Source organism: Rutilus rutilus (assembly GCF_951802725.1).
Source record: "Rutilus rutilus genome assembly, chromosome: 24".
In the NCBI taxonomy this organism is placed as follows: domain Eukaryota; kingdom Metazoa; phylum Chordata; class Actinopteri; order Cypriniformes; family Leuciscidae; genus Rutilus; species Rutilus rutilus.
This window is the reverse complement of record NC_140228.1, coordinates 1,170,341-1,197,166: the sequence shown is the minus strand read 5'-3', so window position 1 is coordinate 1,197,166 and position 26,826 is coordinate 1,170,341. Positions and strand designations below refer to the sequence as shown.

The 26,826-nt window shown below is 41.5% G+C and overlaps 1 protein-coding gene across 1 annotated transcript; it reads right to left on the bottom strand.

Moving 5' to 3' along the window:
• Positions 1-320: 320 nt before the first annotated feature.
• Positions 321-26,089, bottom strand: LOC311284200 (uncharacterized protein). Its single transcript, XM_084399101.1, has 7 exons — positions 25,918-26,089; positions 25,778-25,844; positions 25,494-25,678; positions 24,215-24,369; positions 9,949-10,412; positions 1,022-1,230; positions 321-776 (listed from the first exon to the last, which is right to left on the bottom strand). Exons 2-7 carry the CDS (start codon positions 25,791-25,793, stop codon positions 564-566), a joined length of 1,242 nt encoding a protein of 413 aa, XP_084255227.1. The 5' UTR covers positions 25,794-25,844; positions 25,918-26,089; the 3' UTR covers positions 321-563.
• Positions 26,090-26,826: the final 737 nt, after the last annotated feature.

The following is a 26,826-nucleotide window of genomic DNA, read 5'->3' as shown; positions in this document are numbered from 1 at the left end:
GAAGAGAGTTCAGTCTGGATTAAAGATTGATTAACCAAGGAAATCTTGTGCCATCATATCTTTTGTTGTTTTGTAAAGTTAAATTACAGTACCACACTTACTAATAGTGATATTAAAATGATATTTTAGGCTTAATGTTAAGAAATGTGTATTGTAAAATTATAATATTTATATCAGTAAGTCTCAAGCGATATGTCAGTAAATATGTTAATGGGTTTGTAGCATACTTAGTATGAAATACATTTATTTTAAATACATTTTGGTACAACTTTTTTCACTAGGGATGTAAGATTATTTAAAACAAAAACAAAAGTCAATAATAATGTTATCAAACTTTATTAGTAGAAGCATTCGTCCATTTTTATCCATTCAACAAGAGTCTTTTTCCAAGAGCTCATAAGAGATGATTCATACAGAGAGGAGTATATAAAGAGTGTTTTAGGCATTAAGTAGAAAGGATTACAGAACTCTACTTTACAAGTACAGAGTTTATAAAGGCTAATCATCATCATACCAGGTTACCAGCATCATGAGGCAGAAAACTCAAATAGGATCTCTGTAGATCATTCAGTAATGGCAGGTGTAGCAGTGGATGACACACTTTGTGGTGGTTTGTCTATTTTCTCCAGTTTTTCCTTCAGATTTTCGTACTCAATTTGCCACTCCTCCTTGGAGAGAGAGGATGGACTGACCTCCAGAAACTTGTAGGCATCTTTGGTCTGGAGCTTAAACATGACAGATGCTTTTTGACAGCCTGCACCAAAACAGATCCAAGCCTGTGGAATTAAAACATTTACAAGTCACTAAAGACAAAACTTGGTAATGACTGGACAAAATGAGACTGACATGTATGCCTCCAGCATTCCCACAGGTACATAAAAACAAACACAAAAATAATAATTATATATATATATATATATATATATATATATATATATATATATATATATATATATATATATATATATATATATATATCTTACTGGAAATGTTCTTGTAATCATGTGAATATGAATTTTACCTCTGTGGCTGCTTTGATTGAATCAAGAAATACATCTTTTAGGTCGTCAATGTCTTCGATAAAATCTTCTCCAACAAAGGTCTTCTGTTCCAGGGAGACCAGCAACACACGAACACTCTCCCAGAACTTTTGGAGCTGAAGCAGAATGTCCTGAATTTTTGTCAAGCTTTTCTGAACTTCAGGTAGATAGATGGGGTCGGGTATGGACTCTGCAGAGGGGAAATAAAGGTTTCAACAAGCCACACATTCGCACTACTTGTAAGATTTACTTAATAAAATCCTCGTAACAATTTGCACAAGTATATTTTAAGTAAATTTTACTGCTATAATATCAAGTACAACTCATGTGTCATTATCAAGTAAAATCTACTTAGTATTGAACGTAATGTTCATGAAGACAGTAAGTAAAAATGACCTATTTACATTTCATTTAGAAGCTATATTTATTTAACCTCTTAAGGCCCAAGCTGTTTTTTACATGCATTTTTTATTTCTCTTTGCTATTTGGGCTTATTGGAACCTAATTAGAAATAAAACCTAAGTATCATCTTTTGATATGATGTACTTTTAGAGAAGAATGATGTCCACATGTGGACTCATGGTCTGAATTTCCATAGAACACAATAAAGTCACCTTTGTGTAATAGACTGAAAAACTCTTTATTTCTGCCTTGAACACAGCAGTTTTTTTCCTGACTGTTTTTTAATGTATGAATAACACATACACACATATTTTTTGAACATGATTTTATTATCAGAGAGTAAAAACAACATGGAAACATTGCATTTGTGCCCAGCCATGTCTGTCTAGATATGCTAGAATCTTGCTCTAGGGACATGGAACGTCACCTCTCTGGCGGGGAAGGAGCCTGAGAGTGTGCGTGAGGTTCAGAGATTCCGACTAGAGATAGTTGGGATCACCTCCACGCACGGCTTGGGCTCTGGACCCACACTCCTTGAGAGAGGATGGACTCTTCACCACTCTGGAGTTGCTCATGGTGAGAGGCGGCGGGATGGTGTGGGTTTGCTTATAGCCCCCCAGCTCAGCCGCCATGTGTTGGAGTTCACTCCGGTGAACGAGAGGGTCGCTTCCCTGCGCCTTCGGGTCGGGGATAGATCTCTCACTGTCGTGTGCGCCTATGGGCCAAATGGCAGTGCAGAGTACCTGGCCTTCTTGGGGTCTCTGGGAGGGGTGCTGGAAAGTGCTCCGACTGGGGACTCTGTCGTTCATCTGGGGGACTTCAATGCCCACGTGGGTGGTGACAGAACCCTGATCTGAACCCGATTGGTGTTATGTTATTAGACGTCTGTGCTAGTTACAGCTTGTCCATAACGAACACCATGTTCAAGCATAAGGGTGTCCATCAGTGCACATGGCACCAGGACACCCTAGGCCGGAGGTCGATGACCGACTTTGTGGTTGTTTCATCTGACCTCCGGCCATATGTCTTGGCCACTCGGGTAAAGAGAGGGGCGGAGCTGTCAAATGATCACCACCTGGTGGTGAGTTGGATCCGATGGCAGGGAAGGAAGCTGGACAGTTGGGAACGTTTGGCCGAATCCCCTGTCAGAGAGATCTTCATCTTCCACCTCCAGCAGAGCTTCGACCCGATCCCGAGGGAGTCTGGAGATATTAAGTCTGAGTGAACCATGTTCTCCACCTCCATTGTCAACGCAGCCACTTGGAGCTGTGGCCGTAAGGTCTCCGGTGCCTGTCGAGGCAACAATCCCCGAACCCGGTGGTGGACACCGGAAGTAAGGGATGCCGTCAAGCTGAAGAAGGAGTCCTATCGGGCCTGGCTGGTTTGTGGGACTCCTGAGGCAGCTGACGGGTACCGACAGGCCAAGCGGACTGCAGCCCGGGTGGTTGTGGAGGCAAAAAATCAAGCTTGGGAGGAGTTTGGTAAGGCCATGGAGAAGGACTACCAGTCGGCCTCGAAGAGATTTTGGCAAACCGTCCGGTGCCTCAGGAGGGGGAAACAGTGCCCTAACAATGCTTTACAGTGGAGGTGGGCAGCTGTTGACCTCGACTGGGGATGTCATCGGACGGTGGAAGGAATACTTCGAGGATCCTGCCATCACGTCTTCCATTGAGGAAGCAAAGGCTGAGGGCTCAGAGGTGGACTCATCCATCACCCAAGCTGAAATCACAGAGGTAGTCAAGAAACTCCTCGGTGGCAAGGCACCGGGGGTGGATGAGATCCGCCCTGAGTACCTCAAGTCTCTGGATGTTGTGGGGCTGTCTTGGCTGACACGCCTCTGCAGCATCGCGTGGCGGTTGGGGACAGTGCCTTTGGACTGGCAGACCGGGGTGGTGGTTCCTCTTTCTAAAAAGGGGGCTGGAGGGTGTGCTCCAACTATATCACACTTCTCAGCCTCCCCGGGAAAGTCTATGCCAGGGTACTGGAGAGGAGAATACGGCCAATAGTTGAACCTCGGATCCAGGAGGAACAGTGTAGTTTTCGTCCCAGTCGTGGAACACTGGACCAGCTCTATACCCTCTCCAGGGTGCTGGAGGGTTCATGGGAGTTTGCCCAACCAATCCACATGTGCTTTGTGGATTTGGAGATTGGCATTCGACCCGAGTCCCTCGCGTCATCTTGTGGAGGGTGCTCCGGGAGTATGGGGTCCGGGGTCCTTTGCTAAGGGCTATCCAGTCCCTGTACGACCGGAGCAGGAGCTTGGTTCGCATTGCCGGCAGTAAGTCAGACTTGTTCCCGGTGCATGTTGGACTCCGGCAGGGCTGCCCTTTTATCACCGGTTCTGTTCATAATTTTTATGGACAGAATTTCTAGGCGCAGCCAGGGGCCGGAGGGGGTCAGGTTTGGGGACCACACGATTTCATCTCTGCTCTTTGCGGATGATGTTGTCGTGCTGGCCCCATCAGACCAGGACCTTCAGCACTGGGACGGTTTGCAGCCGAGTGTGAAGTGGCTGGGATGAGAATGGGTTCTCAGTCGGAAAAGGGTGGTTTGCCCACTTCAGGTTGGTGGAGAGTTCCTGCCTCAAGTGGAGGAGTTCACGTATCTTGGGGTCTTGTTCACGAGTGAGGGAAGGATGGAACGGGAGATTGACAGACGGATCGGTGCAGCTTCTGCAGTAATGCGGTCGCTGTACCGGTCTGTCGTGGTGAAGAAGGAGCTGAGCCGCAAGGCGAAGCTCTCAATTTACCGGTCAATTTACGTTCCTACTCTCACCTATGGTCATGAGCTGTGGGTCATGACCGAAAGGACAAGATCCCGGATACAGGCAGCCAAAATAAGCTTTCTCCGCAAGGTGGCTGGGCGATCCCTTAGAGATAGGGTGGGAAGCTCGGTCACTCGGAAGGAGCTCAGAGTAGAGCCGCTGCTCCTCCACATCGAGAGGGGTCAGCTGAGGTGGCTCGGGCATCTGTTCCGGATGCCTCCTGGACGCCTTCCCCGGAAGGTGTTCCGGGCATGTCCCACCGGGAGGAGACCCCGGGGAAGACCTAGGACACGCTGGAGGGACTATGTCTCCCGGCTGGCTTGGGAATGCCTCGGTGTCTAGGGAGAGGGAAGTCTGGGCATCCCTGCTTAGACTGCTGCCCCCGCGACCCGGCCCGGATAAGCGGAAGATGGATGGATAGTTGGATGGATGTATAGGGGTGGTGTTGGCACGGTGGATAAGATACATGCCTTTGGTGTGAGAGACCCGGGTTCGAATCCACTGTGAGACACCAATGTGTCCCTGAGCAAGACACTTAACCCCTAGTTGCTCCAGAGGCGTGCGACCTCTGACATATATAGCAATTGTAAGTCGCTTTGGATAAAAGCGTCAGCTAAATGAATAAATGTAAAAATTTAGTTATTTAATTGTTATTTATTTAATTGGGACCATGTACAGCTTTTTAGCTGCATCAGAGCTAGTTTTTTTCCCATTTTACGTGTGTGCATGTTTACTAGCATATTAGCTTTTTCGATGAGCTTCAGTCCATAAGTACACATACGTGTATGTCATGTTTAGTGACCAAAATTGCTAGTTTTACACTTTCTTTTTCAAATTTGCATGTCATGACAAATATACAAGGCTTTTATAAATATCTAAATCAGAATAAGCCATGAAATATGACAGAACTTCTTAGCTGGTCGACGTTTGTGTATGGAGCTACCACTTGAATCTTCCCTTGTGTTCACCGCCATTTTGAATTTTGACCGTAGTGTGTTATAAACTTCTGACACCACCAGATGGTGCTGTCCACATATGTGGCCACTAAGTAATTAAGTAAAGTTTATTTGTTGTTTTATAACTAGGAAGCTTGCTTTTATGACATTATGAAGAAAATCTTACCATTTAATGAAGTAAATAAGTAGATTTTATTTAAGTTTTTTTTTGTTGAGATTTTCATTTACTTAGTTTTATGAAATTATAATACTCCCTATAATTATGTAAACATTGCTAATTTCTTTTTTATAAATAATCATGAACATAAATAAATGAACATTTTCTCTATATTTTTCACAAATCACACAACTAAAATACAATTAAACAGTTTATTTTTCAGTCATCAAAAAATGTTCTTCATCCAAAAATGGACATTCACAGTCATCTTGACACGGGTGCATTCAGTAAAACTTCAGAATTTCAGAGTTCTATCATTCCATAGCATTTAATACAACTTAATCTTCAATCTTTGAACTTTTGGGGAGAGTTTAATTCCATCAAGCTAATTCCAACACCTCAAACGTGTATCGCAGTGCTCGGGGATATTCCAGATTAACGGCATAAATCAGGCCCATAAGCAGCATGCATGCCTTTACATGTAGTATTTCCACATCCTGGCAGCATGGATACATCGACTGGATCTTCTCCATCAGCACCATGGACGACCAGTATTTTAATGATGTGCTGAGTGATGTCACTGCAGCTGTCCTCCTGCATACAATTTAGAAGAAAAATTATAATTCTTTTGAGAAACAAAAATAGAATTGCTGGAATTATTTTAAGTGACTTGAACAGAATGAACACGTACACATACTAAAATAGACCATGGGCCCTATTTTAACGATCTGAAACGCAAGTGGCAAAGCGCAAAGCGCAAGATGTTTAATACAGTTTAATACAGTAAAGCTGCTTTAAAGCAATATATATTGTATACAAAGCTATATAAATAAACACAACATGTGTGTGCATGTATGAGAAATACTTTTAAGTTTTGATGTGCATTGGTCAAGCCTGAACATGAATCTCTGCTCCAGGGAAATTGTAGTGATTCTCCTGAATTCCTCCTTGATCTAATGTACCAAAATGATTCAAGAGTACAACAGCAGGAATTTTGTTAAATAGTCTGATGCAGGGAGCGAGGGTTAATTCTGTATTTTATTTTCATGAAATAGTTTGGAGCTCCATAATCAGATGTCACCACACACGCAAACTATGTTGCACCAGTGCTACTGTGGTAAATTCATTCATCACACAGACCTTTTCCCAAAAGGATTGAATGCCTAAGTAGATCGTAGAATCATTGCCACCAGGGGCATAGTCATTTTTTTTTAAATCTTTTTTATAAGGCTAAGAAATCAGATGCACTGCTTAACAACAACCTCTAATTTGTATTCTATATATTTTTTTCCTTATGAAAATTGGTTGATTGTTTTATGTACTGCAAACATTTGTACATTGAGTCATCATTGATTTTATACAATGTAAAAAAAAAAGAATAAGGCAGAAAATATATTTTAGAGTTTCTAAAGGCTGTCAATTAGCACTGCATTACTCATGTCGCGTTACTTTAATGTTTTAAAAATACCACTAGATTGCTTGAAAAATACACAAACCATATATTTTCTTAATCGTTATTTTCTTCACGTTTCATCAGGCAAAATGTCTGCTTTTTATTTCAGGTTTTCAGCGTCTCTGCAAAAGTTAGGGGAACAAATTTACATTTTATAAAAAAGTCAATTTCATTACCTTGTCTCCCGCGTAGGCCCATGATTGCCACCAATGATCTCTACAATCAACTTAGCGCATGATGCTTTTAGAAACGCGGCCCTGCTTTTTTTGAGACCTCATTTTTGCACGATTTAGTGCGATTGAAATTGTTTAGCTCTATGTAGAACTTCCTGAGCAATAGAGAAAATTCTAACTTTTCCATAGTCAACAGTATAACTTTACTTCAGCAGGAAAGCGGTTAAAACGTTAATTACGTTAATTTCAGTTTGGTAAATGGTAAAGATTTTCTAATAATTTTCAATCAGTTTGAAATTTTTACACGAAAAACAGTGCTTTGTGAATCTATAAAACTATTGCAAACTTTTCCGATTAAATATAACTAATGTAGGAAGTGAAATGTAAGGGTTATAATGTTCTATGGATAACCCACGCGCGTTACACTAATATGAGGTCATGTTATGAGATGAGCATTAGGCTAATGTTTATTGAGTCAAGTAAACAAGAATCATCAATCAAAATCCACACAGACCCATATTTTATTACATGTAAAACAGAAATACAAACTTACCTTAAACATGACAAAAAGCAGCAGCTCGCCAATCCGTCTCTGATCCAAAGTGCGCAGGCTATTCAATTGGCGGCCCGCGGGCCAAATGCGGCCCGCCAATCATCTCCATGCGGCCCGACGGCACAAACCTCCCTCCTCCTCTTTTCCTGGCGGTGCGGCTAATTCAGTTTGATATTCGCTCCGATTGTCCTGAGAAACGTTTTACATGCGAATATTTCAGCAGTTTATATGTGTCCCAAATTTATGTCGACTGAACCAGCGATAGGCTACCAATCATTCGTGAATGAATCATTCTTTTGGTTCGATTCTAAACGCACTTGCATAATGTCTAAAACTATTCGGATTCATTCGGACCGCTCCGTCACTGAACCATCTGAAGCAGTTTCTCGGTCAAGTACAGTAACAACAAGCGATGTTTTCAGTTGTTTCACTAACGTTAGTTGTTTCAACACGGTCCAGCACGGAGTTGCGTTTACTCCCGGTCCCGGACAATATATTAAACAGCGTTGCGACAACCAGTGGGAAGCGTTTCAGTTCGACAGAAACCTCTCTGTTACAAACCACAAATCACTCGATGATTTAATTAGTATTAAATCGGATGAAACAGCCTGTGGCATGAACGAAATTAGAAGACTTTAAATCCCCTAATCACCCTTACAAACATTTACCATGAATGTACCCACTAAACATTGGACATCGGATAGACGTGCAGATCATGTTTATATTGGGTCCGTCGGTCTGGACATCTATTTGACATCCAAACTAGGTCCACTATTTGGACGTCCAACCATGACCAAACTTGGACGTGATATTGACGTTCAACATTGGACCTTTGAATTGGACCTCATTGACGTCATTTGGACGTCTATGACAGGTGCAGGAAATTTACATGATTATTACTTTTTTTTACGCAATAAACGCCATTTAAAAAAACAAGAGTTTGTCATGTCATTTTGCTGTGTACTGAACCTATTCGCTCCATCCATGTTTCATGCCAAATCTCTATTTCCTTGTTTAAAATGTACTGCAAGATGCAGTTTCTTTCCAAACCACGATAAGCGCCGAACCTATTTTTAGCCTAAATGCGATATATCCTCTGGACTAAACAAAATCATATCACTCGCGCGTATCGCGCCAGACGCTCAACTCGCCTCTTTCGCTCGTCCGCGCCGCGCTAAACGCCTCATTCGCGCATTATCAACATGATTAATACATATTCTAATAGGCCTACAGATTATTTATAATTATTTAAGATCATTTTCCAAAAACTCCATTTGATCGTCTCAGCATCAGGTGATAACTGGAGACGCGTACAAAGGTGTGATACTGTAGCTCAAACAGTAGAGCGTTGGCGCTTGTAACGTTAATATCACGAGTTCGATTCCCAGTCAAAGCAAGAATAAGGTCATCTGGCGTCACAGTCTGCACCTTCAAGGGGGGCAAAATTGGACGTGCAAAAACGATGTAGAAAATGCGTCGTTTCGACATGTCTATGCGCAGTGGGTGGGCTACTAGTAATTTACCATGGTTGGGCAGAAATGTGCAATATTTAAATTGAATACTATGTAGTAATAAATAAATATAGTAAATATATATACTATAATATTATATAGTATAATAGTATATCTAGTGATTTATATTGCATTAGATTTATTAGGTGGGTAGAGGAATATACAATTAATGTTTGTTATGAAATTATGTCAGTTTCTTTGTAAAGGTGTGTATAGTTTTGTCTTGGGTTTAGGCATTTTTTATACAGTGGGAGCGAGTAGCCTGTGGTTAACAAGTCTCACTGTCAGAATATTTTCATTTATAACAATTATAAATAAAATAATAATTATTTCTCACCAACAGCTATAAGTTTGTATAAATAATTTATTTGTTCCAAGGAAAAGAGTTGTACACAGCTGTAAATTGTCAAGTTTTTTATTTATTATGGTTTTATATATCTGCATACTGTTGGGTACCAAATTTCCAAGTAAATACCACTCTTTTTTAGGGTTACTTTAACTTATTTATTGAAACTGTTATGTTTCAATAAATAAGTGAAACCCCCAAACCAACCCACCGGCCCACCTCAACTTTTCGATTTGATAATTTGGCCCGCGAATGAAACTAATTGAATAGCCCTGCGCTATACTTTCCGATTAAAATGTACTTAAAATTACTATGTTTATGTGAAGTAACTATAAAACGTTCAAATATTACAAGCAAATATATAATAAGATTTACTCTTTCCAGCCAGTTAATTTATTACATGAATTGTGTAGATATGTAAAATTTTACTTAGGAAATTCTAGTTCTCATTGAATTTTAATTGTATAAAGTAAAAATTATGATGGTCAATTTAATATATATTACTATACCAAACCTAGACTAGAATCTTGGCACAGTCTTAAGAATGACTTGCCATGTAAGTATACTTAAAACTTGAAAGAAAACAGACTCACGCCTATCAAAACTGGCTCTGGCAGTCTTCATCTGCAGATCCATCATCTGGAGTTGGACCTGCCACTGCTTCTGTTTCAGAGCGGTCTTATCAGCGATGAGGAGATTCAATTCAGCTTCAAGAGCCTTCAATTGTGCAGCTTGTTCAGGATCCTTTACAGCATCATGAATGCTTTTAACAATTAGCCCGATGAATGGAACGATTGCAGCGAAGATGCCGAGGCTTTTACTTGCTTGAGTTGCGGATCTGACAAAATCTTGAATCTCTTGGTTTTTGCTGTTTATCTTTTTCTCAGTTTCAGCAAGCTCTGCTGTGGTTTTCTTGAATTCAGCATTCATATCATTCAGGGCTTTTTCAGTCAGCTCCAACTCGTTGTCTTTTTCTTTAATATTTTTATCTGTATCATCTTTTTCCTTGTTAACATCACTGGTGGCCGAAACTACATCTTTAATGTGTAAATCATACCTATACAATGTTGAAGAAATGTTGCTATTAAATTAGCATTTTATAACAATGGGCTCATTGGGCTGTGTAACTAGCTTAAAAGTATGGGGCGCCGTTTGTAAAGCAGTTCACGCTGAAAATAACAGAAACATTTAGTCACATTCAGCTTCAAAAAATGTTTAAAAACTGGTATGAAGTTTTGACGGTCACTTTTTAGCACATTTACAACAATATTTGTCAACTTAGAGATATTTTAAATAGTTAAATCTAAATATTAAATGTTACACCTAAATGTTAAATCTAAATGCTAAATCTAAATGTTAAATCTAAATCTAAATATTAAATCTAAATGTTAAATCTAAATATTAAATCTAAATCTAAATGTTAAATCTAAATATTAAATCTAAATCTAAATGCTAAATCTAAATCTAAATGTTAAATCTAAATCTAAATGTTAAATCTAAATCTAAATGTTAAATCTAAATCTAAAAGCTAAATCTAAATCTAAATGTTAAATCTTAATGCTAAATCTAAATATTGAATCTAAACCTAAATGTTAAATCTAAATTTAAATTTAGGGGGGGGGGGGGGGGGGTGTTCAGTCAATCTCATGTAAATCTTGAGTACCTATAGAGTAGTACTGCATCATTCATATCTCCAAAAAGTCTTTAGTTTTATTATATTTATAAAAGAAAGATAGGGTGTACCGAGTTTATCCGGAAAAAAACGAGCGGCTGGAGGCGTGCCGTGTGGACTGTGCTTATGCGCCAATAGCTAACAACACACAGACATTTGAAGCAGTTTTACTCACGGTTCCAACGCACGACCGTGAACCTTTATCGTTGGGACTGCTCCATCCTTAAGCATTAGAGCATCGAACTGGGCATTGTTTATAAAAAAAAATCATCGTCGAAATGCAGGGAACAAACAAAGTCCTGTGACTGCAGCGAGCACAGCGCTTTGATGGGCGTACTGCTTTCGCTCTCTCGCTCTGGTCTTCAGGTGCACCTGCCCTTCCGGGAGAAGTTGCCTAAAAGGACCCTTAGGACCCATATAAGGAAATTCCGCCCCAGCTGATGTCACACATACCCATAGTCGAAAAAAACTTTCCGAAACTTGTGACAAACCGGAAAGAGTATTTTTGGCACAGAAATACTCCATCAAACGTACAACTTAATTTTTGAAACTTTGTCCATATTTAGCATGGGAATCCAACTCTTTAACAGTGTAAAAAACTCAGTATGCATGAAATAGCTGTTACAACACAGAGGGGACGGACACACGGATGAGGTAAGATGAATGTTTATTTACAACCAGCAGAGATATTGACAGTACAGATGAAGGTGAGTGGATCTGGAATAGTCCCGATGTGGTTGACAGGAATGACTCAGTATGTTTCTCTTTTCCAGATGGGGAACAGAAGGAGATTACCGGAACCAGGGATGACACAGGTGAACACAGGAGAACACTGAAGACGAAGACCCATGAGGAAGACTGGAAGACTGGGAGAGGAGATCACGGGACAGGTAAGTAGAAGAGGAGTCCTGGAGGTAAGCATAAGTTAGTGTCTTGATGCAAACGATACCGGACAGTGAGTGATGGTGAGAGCGGGGTTTAAATGCAGTGAGTGACTGATGAGCTGATGACGTGCAGGTGTGTGTGATTAATACTCAGGAGAGGAAGTGCGCCGTGATTGAGTGAGGGTGGAGTCTGGCGTGATTGTAACATTACCCCCCCCTCCACGGCCCGCTCCTGAGGGCAGAGGACCCCGACGTTGTGGCGGTCGGCCTCTTCCCCGGGGTGCGGGTCTTTCCGGATGAGTGGCATGGAATTGCTCGAGCAGGTTGGGATCAAGTATATCATTTCTGGGTACCCATGAACGTTCCTCGGGACCGTAGCCCTCCCAGTCCACGAGGTATTCTAGAAGACCACCACGAAGCCGGGAGTCCAAGATGTCCTGAACCTGGTAGGTAGCTCCGTCTTCTAGGATGAGTGGAGGGGGAGGCTCCTCCGCTACGCCAGACTCTGAGGGAACAGAAACAGAGGGATAGTGAGGTTTCAACAGGGAGACATGGAAGGTAGGATGGATTCTGTATTGGGGTGGTAACTGTAGCTGATACGTGACAGGGTTGATCTGCTTCACGATGGTGAAGGGGCCAATGAACCTGGGACTCAGCTTTCGGCAAGGCAGACGTAACCTGATGTCTCTGGTAGACAGCCAAACCTTCTGACCTGGTTGATACGAAGGAGTGTCGGAGCGACGGAGGTCGGCTGTCATCCTGCGTCTGCGCAATGCCCGTTGCAGGTGGTGGTGCGCTGAGTCCCAAACCCTCTCGCTCTCTCGGAACCAGTAGTCGACTGCAGGAACATCCGATGGTTCCCCAGTCCAGCGGAACAATGGAGGTTGGTAACCGAGCACGCACTGGAAGGGAGTGAGTCCAGTGGTAGGTTGGCGTAACGAGTTCTGTGCGTACTCGGCCCAACCCAGGAACTGGTTCCAAGAGTCCTGGTGGCCATGACAGAAGGTACGGAGGAAACGTCCGATCTCTTGAATCTTCCTTTCTGTCTGCCCGTTCGACTGCGGATGGTAACCAGAGGAGAGGCTAACGGTCACACCTAGGAGTGAGAAGAACGCTTTCCATACCCTGGAGATGAACTGTGGTCCTCTGTCGGATACGATGTCCTCTGGAATTCCATAAACTCGGAAGATGTGGTTAAACATCAGTTTGGCAGTCTGCATGGCAGTGGGGAGTCCTCTCAGGGGAAGTAGACGACATGACTTGGAGAATCTGTCGATGATTACTAAGATGCAGGTACAGTTATCGGAAGCAGGTAAGTCTGTTATAAAATCAACTCCCAGGTGTGACCAGGGTCTGTTGGGAACGGGCAGAGGAAGTAGTTTGCCAGATGGTAGATGGCGAGGGCTCTTCGAGATGGCGCAGTCCTTGCACCCTCTCACGTACCTTCTGACGTCCGCTGCCATGTTTGGCCACCAGAAGCGTCCTTTTAGCAGCGAGAGGGTCTCATTGACCCCTGGTTGGCCAGTGCCCAGTGACGTGTGGGAAGTGTGGATGAGGGGAATGCGCCGAGTTCGGGAGATGTAGGTCAATCCTGGTGGGCAACCCGGCGGAGCGTTGGTGGAGACATTGGAGGAGGGCAAGGTTTCCTCAGACCAAGTGATGGGACTTACAAACCAGGGTTATTATAGTTTTGCATTTTTTATTAGTTTTTATTTTTATTTCGTTTTGAATTTTTGTTTTCAAATTCAGTTTAGTTTTAATTAGTTTTTAAAGTGGGTTTGCTAGTTTAGTTTAGTTTTTATTTTTTGAATATGCTTAGTTTTAGTTTAGTTTTTATTAGTTTTAGTGTTAGTTTTAGTCTTTTTTTGTAATTTGGGCTATTTGTCAGGGGCAAAATTAAAAAAGATCAGAAAAAGTATTGTGTAATAACTCACCAAAAACATCATACAATTTTAGAAAAAAATTCACAACCCATTGAAATTCCTTTACCTCTTACAAAATCCACACGCTGTACCAAAAATCTACACATCAGAATTCACACCCTATACAAATACCACAGCCGTACCATAGCCTGCTATAGTAATATAGTACTATATATAATATACTATATAGTAACCATAGCCTACTCATCTGGATTGAAGCAGCAAACATTCAGTGTAAAAGTAAAAAAATGACATATATTTAATATTTGAATCACAGGGAAGAGTGGGGGAAAACGCCCCCCACCTGTTTTTCCCAAAATAACAACTAGAGGTAAAGATACATTTTTACTGTTGCAATGCACTACGTTGATAACGGGGATATACAAATCTCTATGGAGAAGCTGACACCAGCGACATATTTGAAGAGAAGAGGATTACATGGTAAATGCTATAATTTTCAGATATTAGTAAACAAGTGTTTAAAAGAATATTGTTCTTCAGGATATCGCAGTGATGTATGATAGATGAATAGTGAAGTCTGTAGTTTTTTGAGATCATATGTTAATATATAATTATATTTTAAAAATTAAACATTTTTTTAATTAAGTCATAGCTTGTGGGGTAAAACGAGTTTTAAACCTGCTTTTAGCCTCTTAACATCCTTGATGTGTCATTACAAGTGCACAGGTCATGTGAGTGATTCCTTCAGAGTGAACACGAGTGAATCTGACTGCAGTAGATGTGAAAGATATGAATAAAAATGATGTTATTTAAGCCAGCGCAAATACCTGTATTTACATCCTGTTTTCGGTTGAAGTCCAAAGTAGTAGATTTTCGAGTTCACGCGCGTGATCATAGGTACTAAACCAATGCGCGTGAACTCGACAATCGATTACTTTGGACTTCAACCGAAAACAGGATGTAAATACAGGTATTTGCGCTGACTTAAATAACATCATTTTTATCCATTTCTTTCACATCTACTGCAGTCAGATTCACTCGTGTTCACTCTGAAGGAATCACTCACATGACCTGTGCACTTGTAATGACACATCAAGGATGTTAAGATGCTAAAAGCAGGTTTAAATATTGCCCCATTGAAGTCAACAGGGTGCAAATTTTAAAAAGAGGATAACACGGTGTGGGCAACACCGATTTTTGTCGTTGTTCTCTGTATTGACAGCACTCCAAATTGACAAAAAAAAAATGAGCTCAATGTTAAAATTGACCGGAGTTCTCCTTTAAGGGGGGCGTTTTCCCCCACTCTACCCTATATAGTGTTTTGACATCGACAACCACAACCAAAAAGTGCATTTTACCTCAAACTTGCGACTAGTTAACTTTCTAAAGAAGGCGCAATCGCTTCTCGGGTCGACATTAACACACTGACAAAATTATATTCAGAATTTAAAATATTTTTATACCACTTTTTAATGTGTGATTGTGTAAAGGTGTTCACGAGATAGAGATACCAACCTTTCGCGAACTTGCTTTCAACGTCGAACGAACACTCGTTCTCATGGAGACGCGGTGTGCAGGGAGGGGAAGGGCTGTGTGTGTGTGTGTGTGTGTGTGCGCGCGCGCGCATGTGAGAGACGCATGAGTGAGAGACGGAGGGAGAGCAGGAAATGCAGCTGAAAGAATACGCTGCGTGTTTTAAATTGCGTTAAAAAATGAAAGACCTTAACAAAGACGAAAACTAAGGACATTTACTCTATAATTTTATTTTATTTTAGTTCGTTTTGCCAAACACACATTACAGTTTTAGTTAGTTATCGTTTTTTTGTAATGCCTCGTTTTTATTTTTATTTCAGTTAACGACAATGTTTTTTCCCACCTAGTTTTCGTTTTTTCGTTCGTTTTCGTTAACGATTATAACCTTGTTACAAACAGACTTTCGGGTAGGATGGGTTCAGACTCTTCCGTAGTCTCTTCAGGACTATGAAGACGGGATAAGGCGTCAGCCTTGACATTCTTGGAACCAGGGACGTAGGAGATAGTAAAGTTAAATCGGGTGAAGAACAGTGCCCATCTTGCCTGTCGTGGATTAAGCCTCCTGGCGTCTCTGAGATACTGTAGATTCTTGTGATCCGATAACACCACAAATCCTCAAGAGCCAGCTTGACGGCTAACAGCTCCCTGTTGCCGATGTCGTAATTGACTTCCGCCGGGTTGAGTTTGCGGGAGAAGAAGGCGCATGGATGAAGTCTACTTGGAGTCCCCTGCTGCTGCGATAAAATCGCTCCCACTCCTGTGGTTGAAGCGTCGACTTCCACGACGAAGGGCTTCTCTGGATCTGGATGAATCAAAAGAGGAGCAGAAGAGAAGACTTTCTTGAGGGTCTCAAAGGCGTGGGTGGCAGTAGGTGTCCAGGACAGAGACTTGGGCTTGTTGCGTAGGAGGTGAGTAAGTGGACTGGAGATGGTACTGTAGTTCTGGATGAAACGGCGGTAGAAATTGGAGAATCCGAGGAATCGTTGAAGTTCTTTAATGGTGGTAGGTATGGGCCAGCCGCGAATGGCATCCACCTTCCCCTCGTCCATCCGGATGCCACTGCTATCGATGTTGTACCCAAGGAACTGCACTGAGGGTTGATGGAAGGAACACTTCTCGGCTTTCAGGAACAGCTGGAAATCCCTCAGGCGTTTCAGGACCTCCACAACGTGGTGGCGATGTTCTGCCATACTCCGGGAGTAAATCAGGATATCATCAATATAAACCAGAACTGACTTGTGGAGGAACTCCCGGAGCACTTCATGGATAAAATCCTGGAATACGGAGGGGGCGTTGGCCAATCCATAAGGCATGACGAGATACTCATAGTGTCCAGTAGGGGTCACAAAGGCTGTCTTCCATTCGTCCCCCTCACGTATCCAAATGAGGTTGTATGCGCTGCGGAGGTCCAACTTGGAGAAAACAGTGGCACCTCGGAGATGTTCCAGTGCAGCTGGGACGAGAGGAAGGGGGTAGCGGAACTTGACAGTGATACGGTTGAGTGCACGGTAATCAATACAGGGCCGCAAGCCTCCGTCCTTCTTTGCCACAAAAAAGAAACTGGACGCAGCAGGGGACGTAGACGGACGGATGTAACCTTGTTCCAGTGCTTCCTTGATGTATTCCTCCATGGCCTTCTCCTCCGGCAGTGACAGAGGGTAAATCTTACCTTTGGGCACTGGCTCACCCTGAAGCAGATCGATGGCACAGTCCCATGGCCTATGTGGAGGTAGCTTGGAGGCTCGCTGGGGACAGAAGACATCACTGAAGTGGGCATAACATGGGGGTATATCCACGGAGCGTTTCTCCACAGGGCTTTCGATGGAAGTGGAGCAAAGTGGTAATCTTTGGGAACGTGGAATCGGAAGTACAGGAAAACAGCTCGGGAAACAGCATTGGCCCCACTTCAGGATCTCTCCCGTCCTCCAGGAGATGATGGGGTTGTGCTGCTCTAACCACGGACACCCCAGAATCACATCAGCGGTGGATTCCTCCAGAACCAGTAAATGGAGATGTTCCACATGTAAGGCTCCCACTTGAAGTTGTACGGGTCCAGCACTGAGACTCACCCGTCTCCGACTGAGTGGTTTTCCAGTTATCGAATTGATCTGGTAGATGGATTTCGTGGACTTGAGCTTGAGTTGACGGCAGAGGGCGCCGGAGATGAAATTGCCTGCAGAGCCTGAGTCGAGTAAAGCGCGGACTGGAAGGACAAAATCAGCAGTAATTAGTTCTACTAGAGTTGTGAGAGGCGTCATTTTCTCGATGGATGGAACTATTGCACTCACCAGGGGACGAGGAGGACAAATAGGACACTTAGTGATGTAATGTTCAGCGGAGCCACAGTATAGACATAGATGAAGTGTCATGCGTCTCTGACGTTCAGTACGGGATAGCCGGGCATTATCCAACTGCATAGGTTCGTGGACTGGTTCTGGAGGGCTGATGGATTCAGGACGGCGGAGGAAAGGGAGAGCGAATGACTGGTCTGGGTGCTCTTCGAGACACGACTGCATACGAGTGGCGAAGCGTGTGGAGAGTTGGATGAAGCGTTCGAGCCCGATGGAATCCTCGTATGCCGCAAGATGCAACCGCACTCGAGGGTTTAACTCTTGACGATAAGTGGTGATCAGGGCTTGTTCGTTCCATCCACTTGAAGCGGCTAAAGTACGAAATTGTAAGGCATAATCACTCACAGACATAGTATTCTGCTTCAACTGATACAGTCGTTCACTAGTCGATGAATCCCAGGTGGGCGTTCCGAAAACTTCTCTGAAGTGAGTGAAGAAACTGGAAATAGACTGTACAATGTCACTTTTCTGTGACCAGAGAGATTCAGACCAACGGAGCGCCTTACCATGCATTTGTGAAATTACAAACGCCACCTTGGAGATGTCAGTTGGATATAACTGCGGTTGCATCTCCCAGACCAGCGAACATTGCAAGATGAATCCGTTGCAATCCTCCGCCGATCCTGTGAAGGGCGCTGGTCGGGCCATGGGACTGGCGATTACCGGTGGTGAAGAAGTGCTCGTGTTTGCGGAAGTGGCAACATGCGATGGTGTGGGTAGAATCGGGGGAAGTGCCTGACGAAGATCATCTGCGATGTCATCAAATGGATCTGTAGTGCTCATGCTGGCGTGTGCTGTTGTGGTCCGGTATTCTGTTACAACAACCAGCAGAGATATTGACAGTACAGATGAAGGTGAGTGGATCTGGAATAGTCCCGATGTGGTTGACAGGAATGACTCAGTATGTTTCTCTTTTCCAGATGGGGAACAGAAGGAGATTACCGGAACCAGGGATGACACAGGTGAACACAGGAGAACACTGAAGACGAAGACCCACGAGGAAGACTGGAAGACTGGGAGAGGAGATCACGGGACAGGTAAGTAGTAGAGGAGTCCTGGAGGTTAGCATAAGTTAGTGTCTTGATGCAAACGATACCGGACAGTGAGTGATGGTGAGAGCGGGGTTTAAATGCAGTGAGTGACTGATGAGCTGATGACGTGCAGGTGTGTGTGATTAATACTCAGGAGAGGAAGTGCGCCGTGATTGAGTGAGGGTGGAGTCTGGCGTGATTGTAACAATAGCATTTCACCCCCCCTTTAATGAACTCTGTCTCACCTCCCATTTCAATGTTGTGAATAATACATTTGTAGCTTACAATATTTTGGCCAATCATGCCCCATTCGCTTACAGTCCGACTTTTGAACTTTATTCCTTTTTTTTTTAATTATTATTTATTTGGGACACACACATACACACCTAAGGTTTAAGGAGGTGTGCGCGGGACTCTTTTTTTTTTTCTTCCCGCTCCCACAAGTTTCTATTCAGCAACCGCTTAAAATACACTATGTGTTCACCCGCTTTATTTCTCGACCTGACGGGTCCGCGAAATTTAGATCTCGTTTCCATAATCTCACATTCAAATGTCTCTAACGGAAAGAGAGAGATTAAGTAGCCTATAACAATTATAAATGCTATACAAAAATTGTGTTCGTGTCAATATAAATATTATTTTAACATTGTACTGTCAGCAGAGAAAAAAATGTCACAGAAAAAAAAAAAAGAAATATAAATAACATAAATTAAATAGGACAAAGCCTATCACTCAAATTTCTAAGCAACATAAACAAAAACCATATTGCCCTACTGACATATGAAGCAGGCTATTTTCTGCCAAACTAGGGCCTTGTCCACACGGACACGGGTATTTTTATAACCGTGACTTTTTTCATGCGGTTCTGCCGTTCGTCCACACGGAAACGCAGTATCAGGTCACTGAAACCGAACATTTTTGAAAACCCCTGCCAGGGTGAGGATTTTCAGAAACGCCGGTTGCAGTGTTGTCGTGTAGACAGTAAAACCGGGGTTTTTGCTTCTGATTCAGGCTTCTGATTGGCCAACGTGGCTTTACGATCGCCGCCTGCTGGTGTGGCATGCTCTTGACAGCGCGTGATAGCGTGTTTTTTGTTTTATTTCTTTTAAACCGAGCATGTGTTATGGGGGTATTATTGTTGCAATTTTCCAAATAAATAGATTAATATTCACAAATAAATGTAAAGAGATTCACAAAAATGTTTCCAATTCACAAATAAATAGATTAAGATCCACAAATAAATTTAAAGAGTTTCGCAAAAAAATATAAAATACACAAATAAATAAAATTAGATTTGCAAATAAATAAAATATTTACAAATGTTTTATTATTTTACAAACACAACTCTGCCTGGCATTTATTTGTGAACCGCTTTCTGTGCATTTGTGAATCGCTGCACACATTTGTAAATCGGTTCCTGTGCATTTGTGAATCCCCTCACGCATTTGTGGATTTTGAAACACTTCTAGCGTTGACGTGCAGACAGATCCACAAATAAGTGGACTCCACCCACCGCCTACTCAAGCCAATCAGATAACGGCCACATCAAGCTGACCCGATTGGTCACGATTAGCACGTTCTCGCTTCAACCAATCACGTTTGGCTTTACACTGGGCGATCTTGCTCTGTGCTCATTCATCATTCATCTGCATTTCAAAAAGTGTACGCGTAAAGGCCCATAAAATATGTTTAAAATTTGGATTTTGTTAGAATTACACCATTAGACTGCTTGTCAAGCCAAGACACAATTTTTATGAGCCTTGAAAAAAGCCAGAGAAATAGCCCTTTACATCTCTGTTATGGGAACAACGCATTATGGACGCGTCACGTTATTCAAGATAGAACAGAAAAGCATCAAGTAGCTGACTAATGAATAACTGGGTTCAACCCATAAATAGCTACACGAGTTTTTAATTTGCATTGCAATATTTTTATTTGCAGCACACGCTGATGCTGAGGCTCGTACCGTTACATATTGGGGTGGTCATTTGGCCTCATATTTGGTATTCTACATCATGACATTTATTTATGTCCTATTGCTATTTGTCACCGCGACTGCTTTAAAAGGCAAAATCGTATGTCCTGTAATTTCTTGCATCGTGTCTACCCCGTGCGAGGCTATCTGTCTAGAAGAATTTATCTTCTAATCTAATCTATCTTCTAACGTTATCTATCTAGATGAAGTGCGGGCATCCGTTTACTATCAATGAATGCCCCGCGTCCAGGACACTATCACGAAATATGATTTTTCAAGTAACCACCAGCACTAGTCAAAGTAGGCTACGATCAGAGCCGTTAAGAGTACGATTATGCAGACATGTCTGCAGCTAAGCAGACGTCACATAGGGAATATGTGTTAACGTTTCAAACATGCTAGTTTTACATTATTTGGAACTACTACGGCAGCAGTGAATAGATAGTGCCTATTTGCTTTTGACGCGCTGTGTCGCGCCTCTTGCCGGAGACTGTTCATGATGTTGTTTAAGGAAATTATGATCATCAGAGATCCCGAACATCATGAACAGTCTCATGATGTTCGGGATCTCTGATGATCATAATTCCCTTAATGTATCCTGATGGAAATATAAAGAAAATCTTTTGAAAACAGAGTGTTTTTACCACACAAACAATTCAGCGCTACTACTGCTCCTTTCAAGGAGGATGCCAGAATCATTTGCCGCCCCGCGTGTAAAGCCAAACGTGATTGGTTGAAGCGAGAACGTGCTACGATTGGCCAGCTTGATGTGGCCGTTATCTGATTGGCTTGAGTAGGCGGTGGGTGGAGTCCACGTATTTGTGGATCTGTCTGCACGTCAACGCTAGAAGTGTTTCAAAATCCACAAATGCGTGAGGGGATTCACAAATGCACAGGAACCGATTTACAAATGTGTGCAGCGATTCACAAATGCACAGGAACCGATTCACAAATAAATGCCAGGCAGAGTTGTGTTTGTAAAATAATAAAATATTTGCAAATCTCATTTTATTTTTTTTCAAATCTCATTTTATTTATTTGTGTATTTTATATTTTTTTGTGAAACTCTTTACATTTATTTGTGGATCTTAATCTATTTATTTGTGAATTGGATACATTTTTGTGAATCTCTTTACATTTATTTGTGAATATTAATCTATTTATTTGGAAAATTGCAACAATAATACCCCCATAATGTGTGGACGGGATTTTTTTTTAAAACGCAGGAGGGAAAACTCCGGTTATAAAAATACCCGTGTCCGTGTGGACTAGGCCTATTTCAAACATCCTTGCAAAAAAAGAATGTTGTTGACTGACAATGGTTTCAGTACCAATGTGTGTTATACCCGAATAAATAATAATTAAAAAAAGTTCAAAAGTCGGACTGTAAGCGAATGAGACTTACAGGAGAGCATGATTGCTATTCACACCCTTATTAAAATGGCTGTAATCTGTTACCACTATAGTAGTACTTGATCTGTTTAAAATGAGTTCATTGGTATATGTCTGCTAAAGGTGTTAAATTAAAATTAAAAATGAAAATTTGTCTAAACCCATTATTCATTTGTTCTATTTTTGATCTGAGCGCACAATCAGAAAATCGGAAACCGATTCGTTATTCAGGTTTTTTTTTGTTTTTTTTAGTTCAGGTGGTTTCATGTTAAAATAAACTAACTAATCATTTTTTTGTTTTTGTTTTTAATTTAAAAAAAAAAAAAAAACGATTGAACGAATGATACACGGGGCCTATTTGTAAACCGTTATTGTAAAATAAAAATAGGCTGATTAAAAAAAAAAAAAGACGGACTTCTAAAATAATCCGGCGGGCCAGAAAATATCGCCTGTTGCCGACCCCTGGTTTATAGTGTCAAAGAACGAATAAAAACCATCTCATCCGAGGAAATGGACTCTTGGACATGGATTATCGTGATAATAACTACCTAAAATAATAAACGTTTGGAGAAACTGTATTTGAAGAGTAGGCTTATGAAAAGTGCGGGACTTATGACCTGTAGCCATAATAGCCAGCCACGAGGGGGCTCACTTTGACTGCATGTCATGTCATCACTCTGTCATCATATACAAATACAGTTTCTCCAAACGTTTATTATTTTAGGTAGTTATCAGTGATGCGCGGGTTGATCCGAAATGAGCGGGTGCCTGCGGCCACCCGCGGTTACCCACGGTTACGAGTCATCCAAAAATATTTTTAATGATATTAGGGTCGTCGCGGTTGGTTGGGTCGTTTGAAATAAAGATGCAAATTAAACCTTTGTAATTTATATAGTACTAGACACAATATTCTATTAAAATACATAGGCCACTTTATTGGCTGAATAACTGGCGCGAAGATGACGCACTAGCTCAGTCTGCAGGTAGAGATGGAGGCGGCAAGAGAAAAGGTGAAGACTGCGCGGAAGCTCCGCAAATACACAAATAGAAAGAGCAAAGTGTGGGAGACATTTTCCAAAATAATGAAAGTAAGTAATAATGCATCCACGTGGCGAAATAGCCTAAGTCTACTAATAGCCTGCAAGTGGGAAATCCTTATTTAGGCTACCTTTTGAATGTTGAGCGTTATGAACTTTTGAATAAATGCTGACGCGGGACAAAATGCCCGATTTCCCAACACGTTGAACTGAGCAATGCCATTGTACCATTTTAATAGGCTACTTTTAAACGCATATAGCTCAGTAATGTCAGTTGTATTTTCTGAGAGGGGGCGGGATTTTTGATGGGAAAGTCGGGGGAGAGACGCACACTTCGATTAGACTGGATAAACACATGCAGCATCTTAATTGTTAAGAAAATGAAACGAAATAAATGAATAAATCAAGCCTTTATTACATAACACTAGCCTAGTTCCTACGTCTATGGCCCAATGACGCTACGATGAGTATTTACTACTTTTAAAAAATGCGGGTCAGGAAGCGGGTCGGGTACGATTTTTTTTTTTTTTGCGGTCAGGTTAGTTGAAAACGTCGGTCGGGTGCGGGTTGTTTATACATTGACCCGCGCATCACTGGTAGTTATTATCACGATAATCCATGTCTAGATTCAACATTTAGATTTAGATTTAGATTTAACATTTAGATTTAGATTTAACTTTTAGATTCAACATTTAGATTTAACTTTTAGATTCAACATTTAGATTTAGATTTAACATTTAGATTTAACATTCAGATTTAACAATTAGATTTAACGTTTAGATTTAACATTTAGATTTAGATTTAACATTTAGGTGTAACATTTAATATTTAGATTTAACTATTTCAAATATCTCAAAGTTGACAAATATTGTTTAAAATATGTTGACAAAAAATGTGCTAAAAAGTGAAAAAATTCATACCAGTTTTTTTTAAACATTGTTTGAAGCTAAATGTGACAAAATGTTTCTGTTATTTTCAGCGTGAACCGCTTTACAAACGACGCCCCATATAAAAGTTTATCTTAAAATGTGTTCATACTTTTGCCTGATTATAGCAGTTGCATGTAGAAGAATAATGTTTTCATGAGGAAAATATTCTTACCTGCCCACTATCTTTTCCACATCAGTGATGATGTCTGTGATCCAGGCTTTTGCTTTTTCTAGGAATTTGACTGCCAAAATCGCCTTATTTTTCTCCACAGCTTTCACCAACATGGGAAACAGCGACTTAACCAGGTTATCACTGGTCAAAATACACTAGAATTAAGAGACAAGTATCTTAGACCTTAAAAACCGACAGTCACACTGATGGCGACGAAACATTCAGAACTCTTATTGCCTGTATTTTTCTTGTAAATCTTTCTGAAATGCTGTTCATAATGCTGCTGCATTAAATGTTGTTATAATTTTAAGTTAAAGTGCCCCTATTATGCTATTTTAAAGACTCCTAATTTCGTCTTGAAGGTCTCCTACAACAGGTTTACATGCATCAAAAGTCAAAAACAGTTTCATTTTCTCATAATATACATTGCACATCACCACATTTTTCAATGATTCTCAGACGACTCGATGGATGGATCAGTCTCTTTAAATCCCTCCTTTCTGCAAGCTCTGCTCTGATTGGCCAGATGGCCCAGTCTGTTGTGATTGGTCTACCGCGTACAGTGCCTGTCGGAAGCTACACGCCCATCACCATAACAGACCTGAGCTCCTCAGTCCTCAGCGATTGTATACGCTGTAAAGACAGTAACGATGACGTCGATTGTAGTAAGACAGTAATAACGCGAGTTAGCCGGTTGGCCGGAATAAAACACAAAACTACGTATTTTGAACACCCGGTAGAAAATACAGCAATAATTAATCATACTTACAGGATGTGATTCTGAGGAGCAACTTGGTCCAAATATATTGAGTACTGACCCATCTTTGCTGGTCAAGTTGTTTGCGGGCAGACAACATACAACATAGGCGGGAATTATGCAAATGTATCTTGTAGTGGCGTAGAACCGTAAAGCAGTCGGATTCGGATAAAAAATGACTCGTAAAGGCGGTTCAGAGTCGATTCTTTCTTTTGGGAGACAATAATTTTTTATCGTGCACTTTCGAAGATACAACTTTGCAGAACGTTTACATTCACAAACAACTATAATACACACTTCATGAAAGGAAATATTCGAAAAACCATAATAGGGGCACTTTAAAAGTTATAAAAATGTAAGAAATGCATTTATAATTTCTATAATTTCTGAACATTTTTCATGGCTCACATTATGATATTATGACACATTATTTATTTATTTCCAGTTAGGGGAGAGACTCTCATAACCAGTTTAGCTCAATTTAATCTTTAGCTAAAAGATAGACCCTTCATGAAACTGTACTTTCAACATAGTTGCATCAGAGGAGCCGAACAGAAGCTGGGTTTCCACAGCGCGACTCCTGATGGTTCTCTCCAGGTTGGGGAAGTTGGCCAGGCACAGGTAAGAGAGATGGTAGAGAAGCGCTGTCTTTTGGGCAACAGGGAGAAGATCTTGTACAAACGCCGGGCTCAACGGGGACACAGCCACTGGTGAAAAACACATTGTATATTTTAAAAGACTGAAAACATCACATTGATGGCTGGTATTGTTTTCAGATCTGTTTGATGAAATAAGATAATACTTGCTTTTGCTATCAGCCATCCTTAGTACGTTTACACAAAAATGTGTGCAATGAGTTTCTCCAACAATGTACTAAAAGCAGAACAGATTTGCTTGGTTTAAAACGTGAAAATTATTATAAAAATGTGAAGTAAAACGGACTTACCTTTGCTTTAGCAAGTGAAGTGGAGAACAATGTATCGGGTGCTTTTATACTAAAGCTATGACCATCCTGCCTCCGCCCTCAGAAAGAATGACTTCGAAAGAAACTGTTATTTATCTTCCGTCTGTCAAACAAACACTCTCCCAGAACTTTTGGTGTTGAGCCAGAATGTCCTGAATTTTTGTCAAGCAACTTCAGGAAGATAGATGGGGTCGGGTATGGAATGTGCAGAGGGGAAATAAAGGTTTCAACAAGCCACACATTCGCACTACTTGTAAGATTTACTTAATAAAATCCTCGTAACAATTTGCACAAGAATATTTTAAGTAAATTTTACTGCTATAATATCAAGTACAACTCATGTGTCATTATCAAGTAAAATCTACTTAGTATTGAACGTAATGTTCATGAAGACAGTAAGTAAAAATTACCTATTTACATTTCATTTAGAAGCTATATTAATCAGCAGCCATGTCACCCTGTAGCCCAAGACTGGTTGCCCACTGAAGCTAAGCAGGGCTGAGCCTGGTTAGTACCTGGATGGGAGACCTCCTGAGAAAACCAGGTTGCTGCTGGAGGAGGTGTTAGTGAGGCCAGCAGGGGGTGCTCACCCTGTGGTCTGTGTGGGTCCTAATGCCCCAGTATAGTGACGGGGACACTATACTGTCAAAGAGCACCGTCCTTCGGATTAGACGTAAAACCGAGGTCCTGACTCTCTGTGGTCATTAAAAATCCCAGGATGTCTTTCGAAAGAGTAGGAGTGTAACCCCGGCATCCTGGCCAAATTTGCCCAGTGGCCTCTGTCCATCATGGCCTCCTAATCATCCCCATATACTGATTGGCTTTATCACTGTCTCCTCTCCACCAGTAAGCTGGTGTGTGGTGGGCGTTCTGGCGCAATATGGCTGCCGT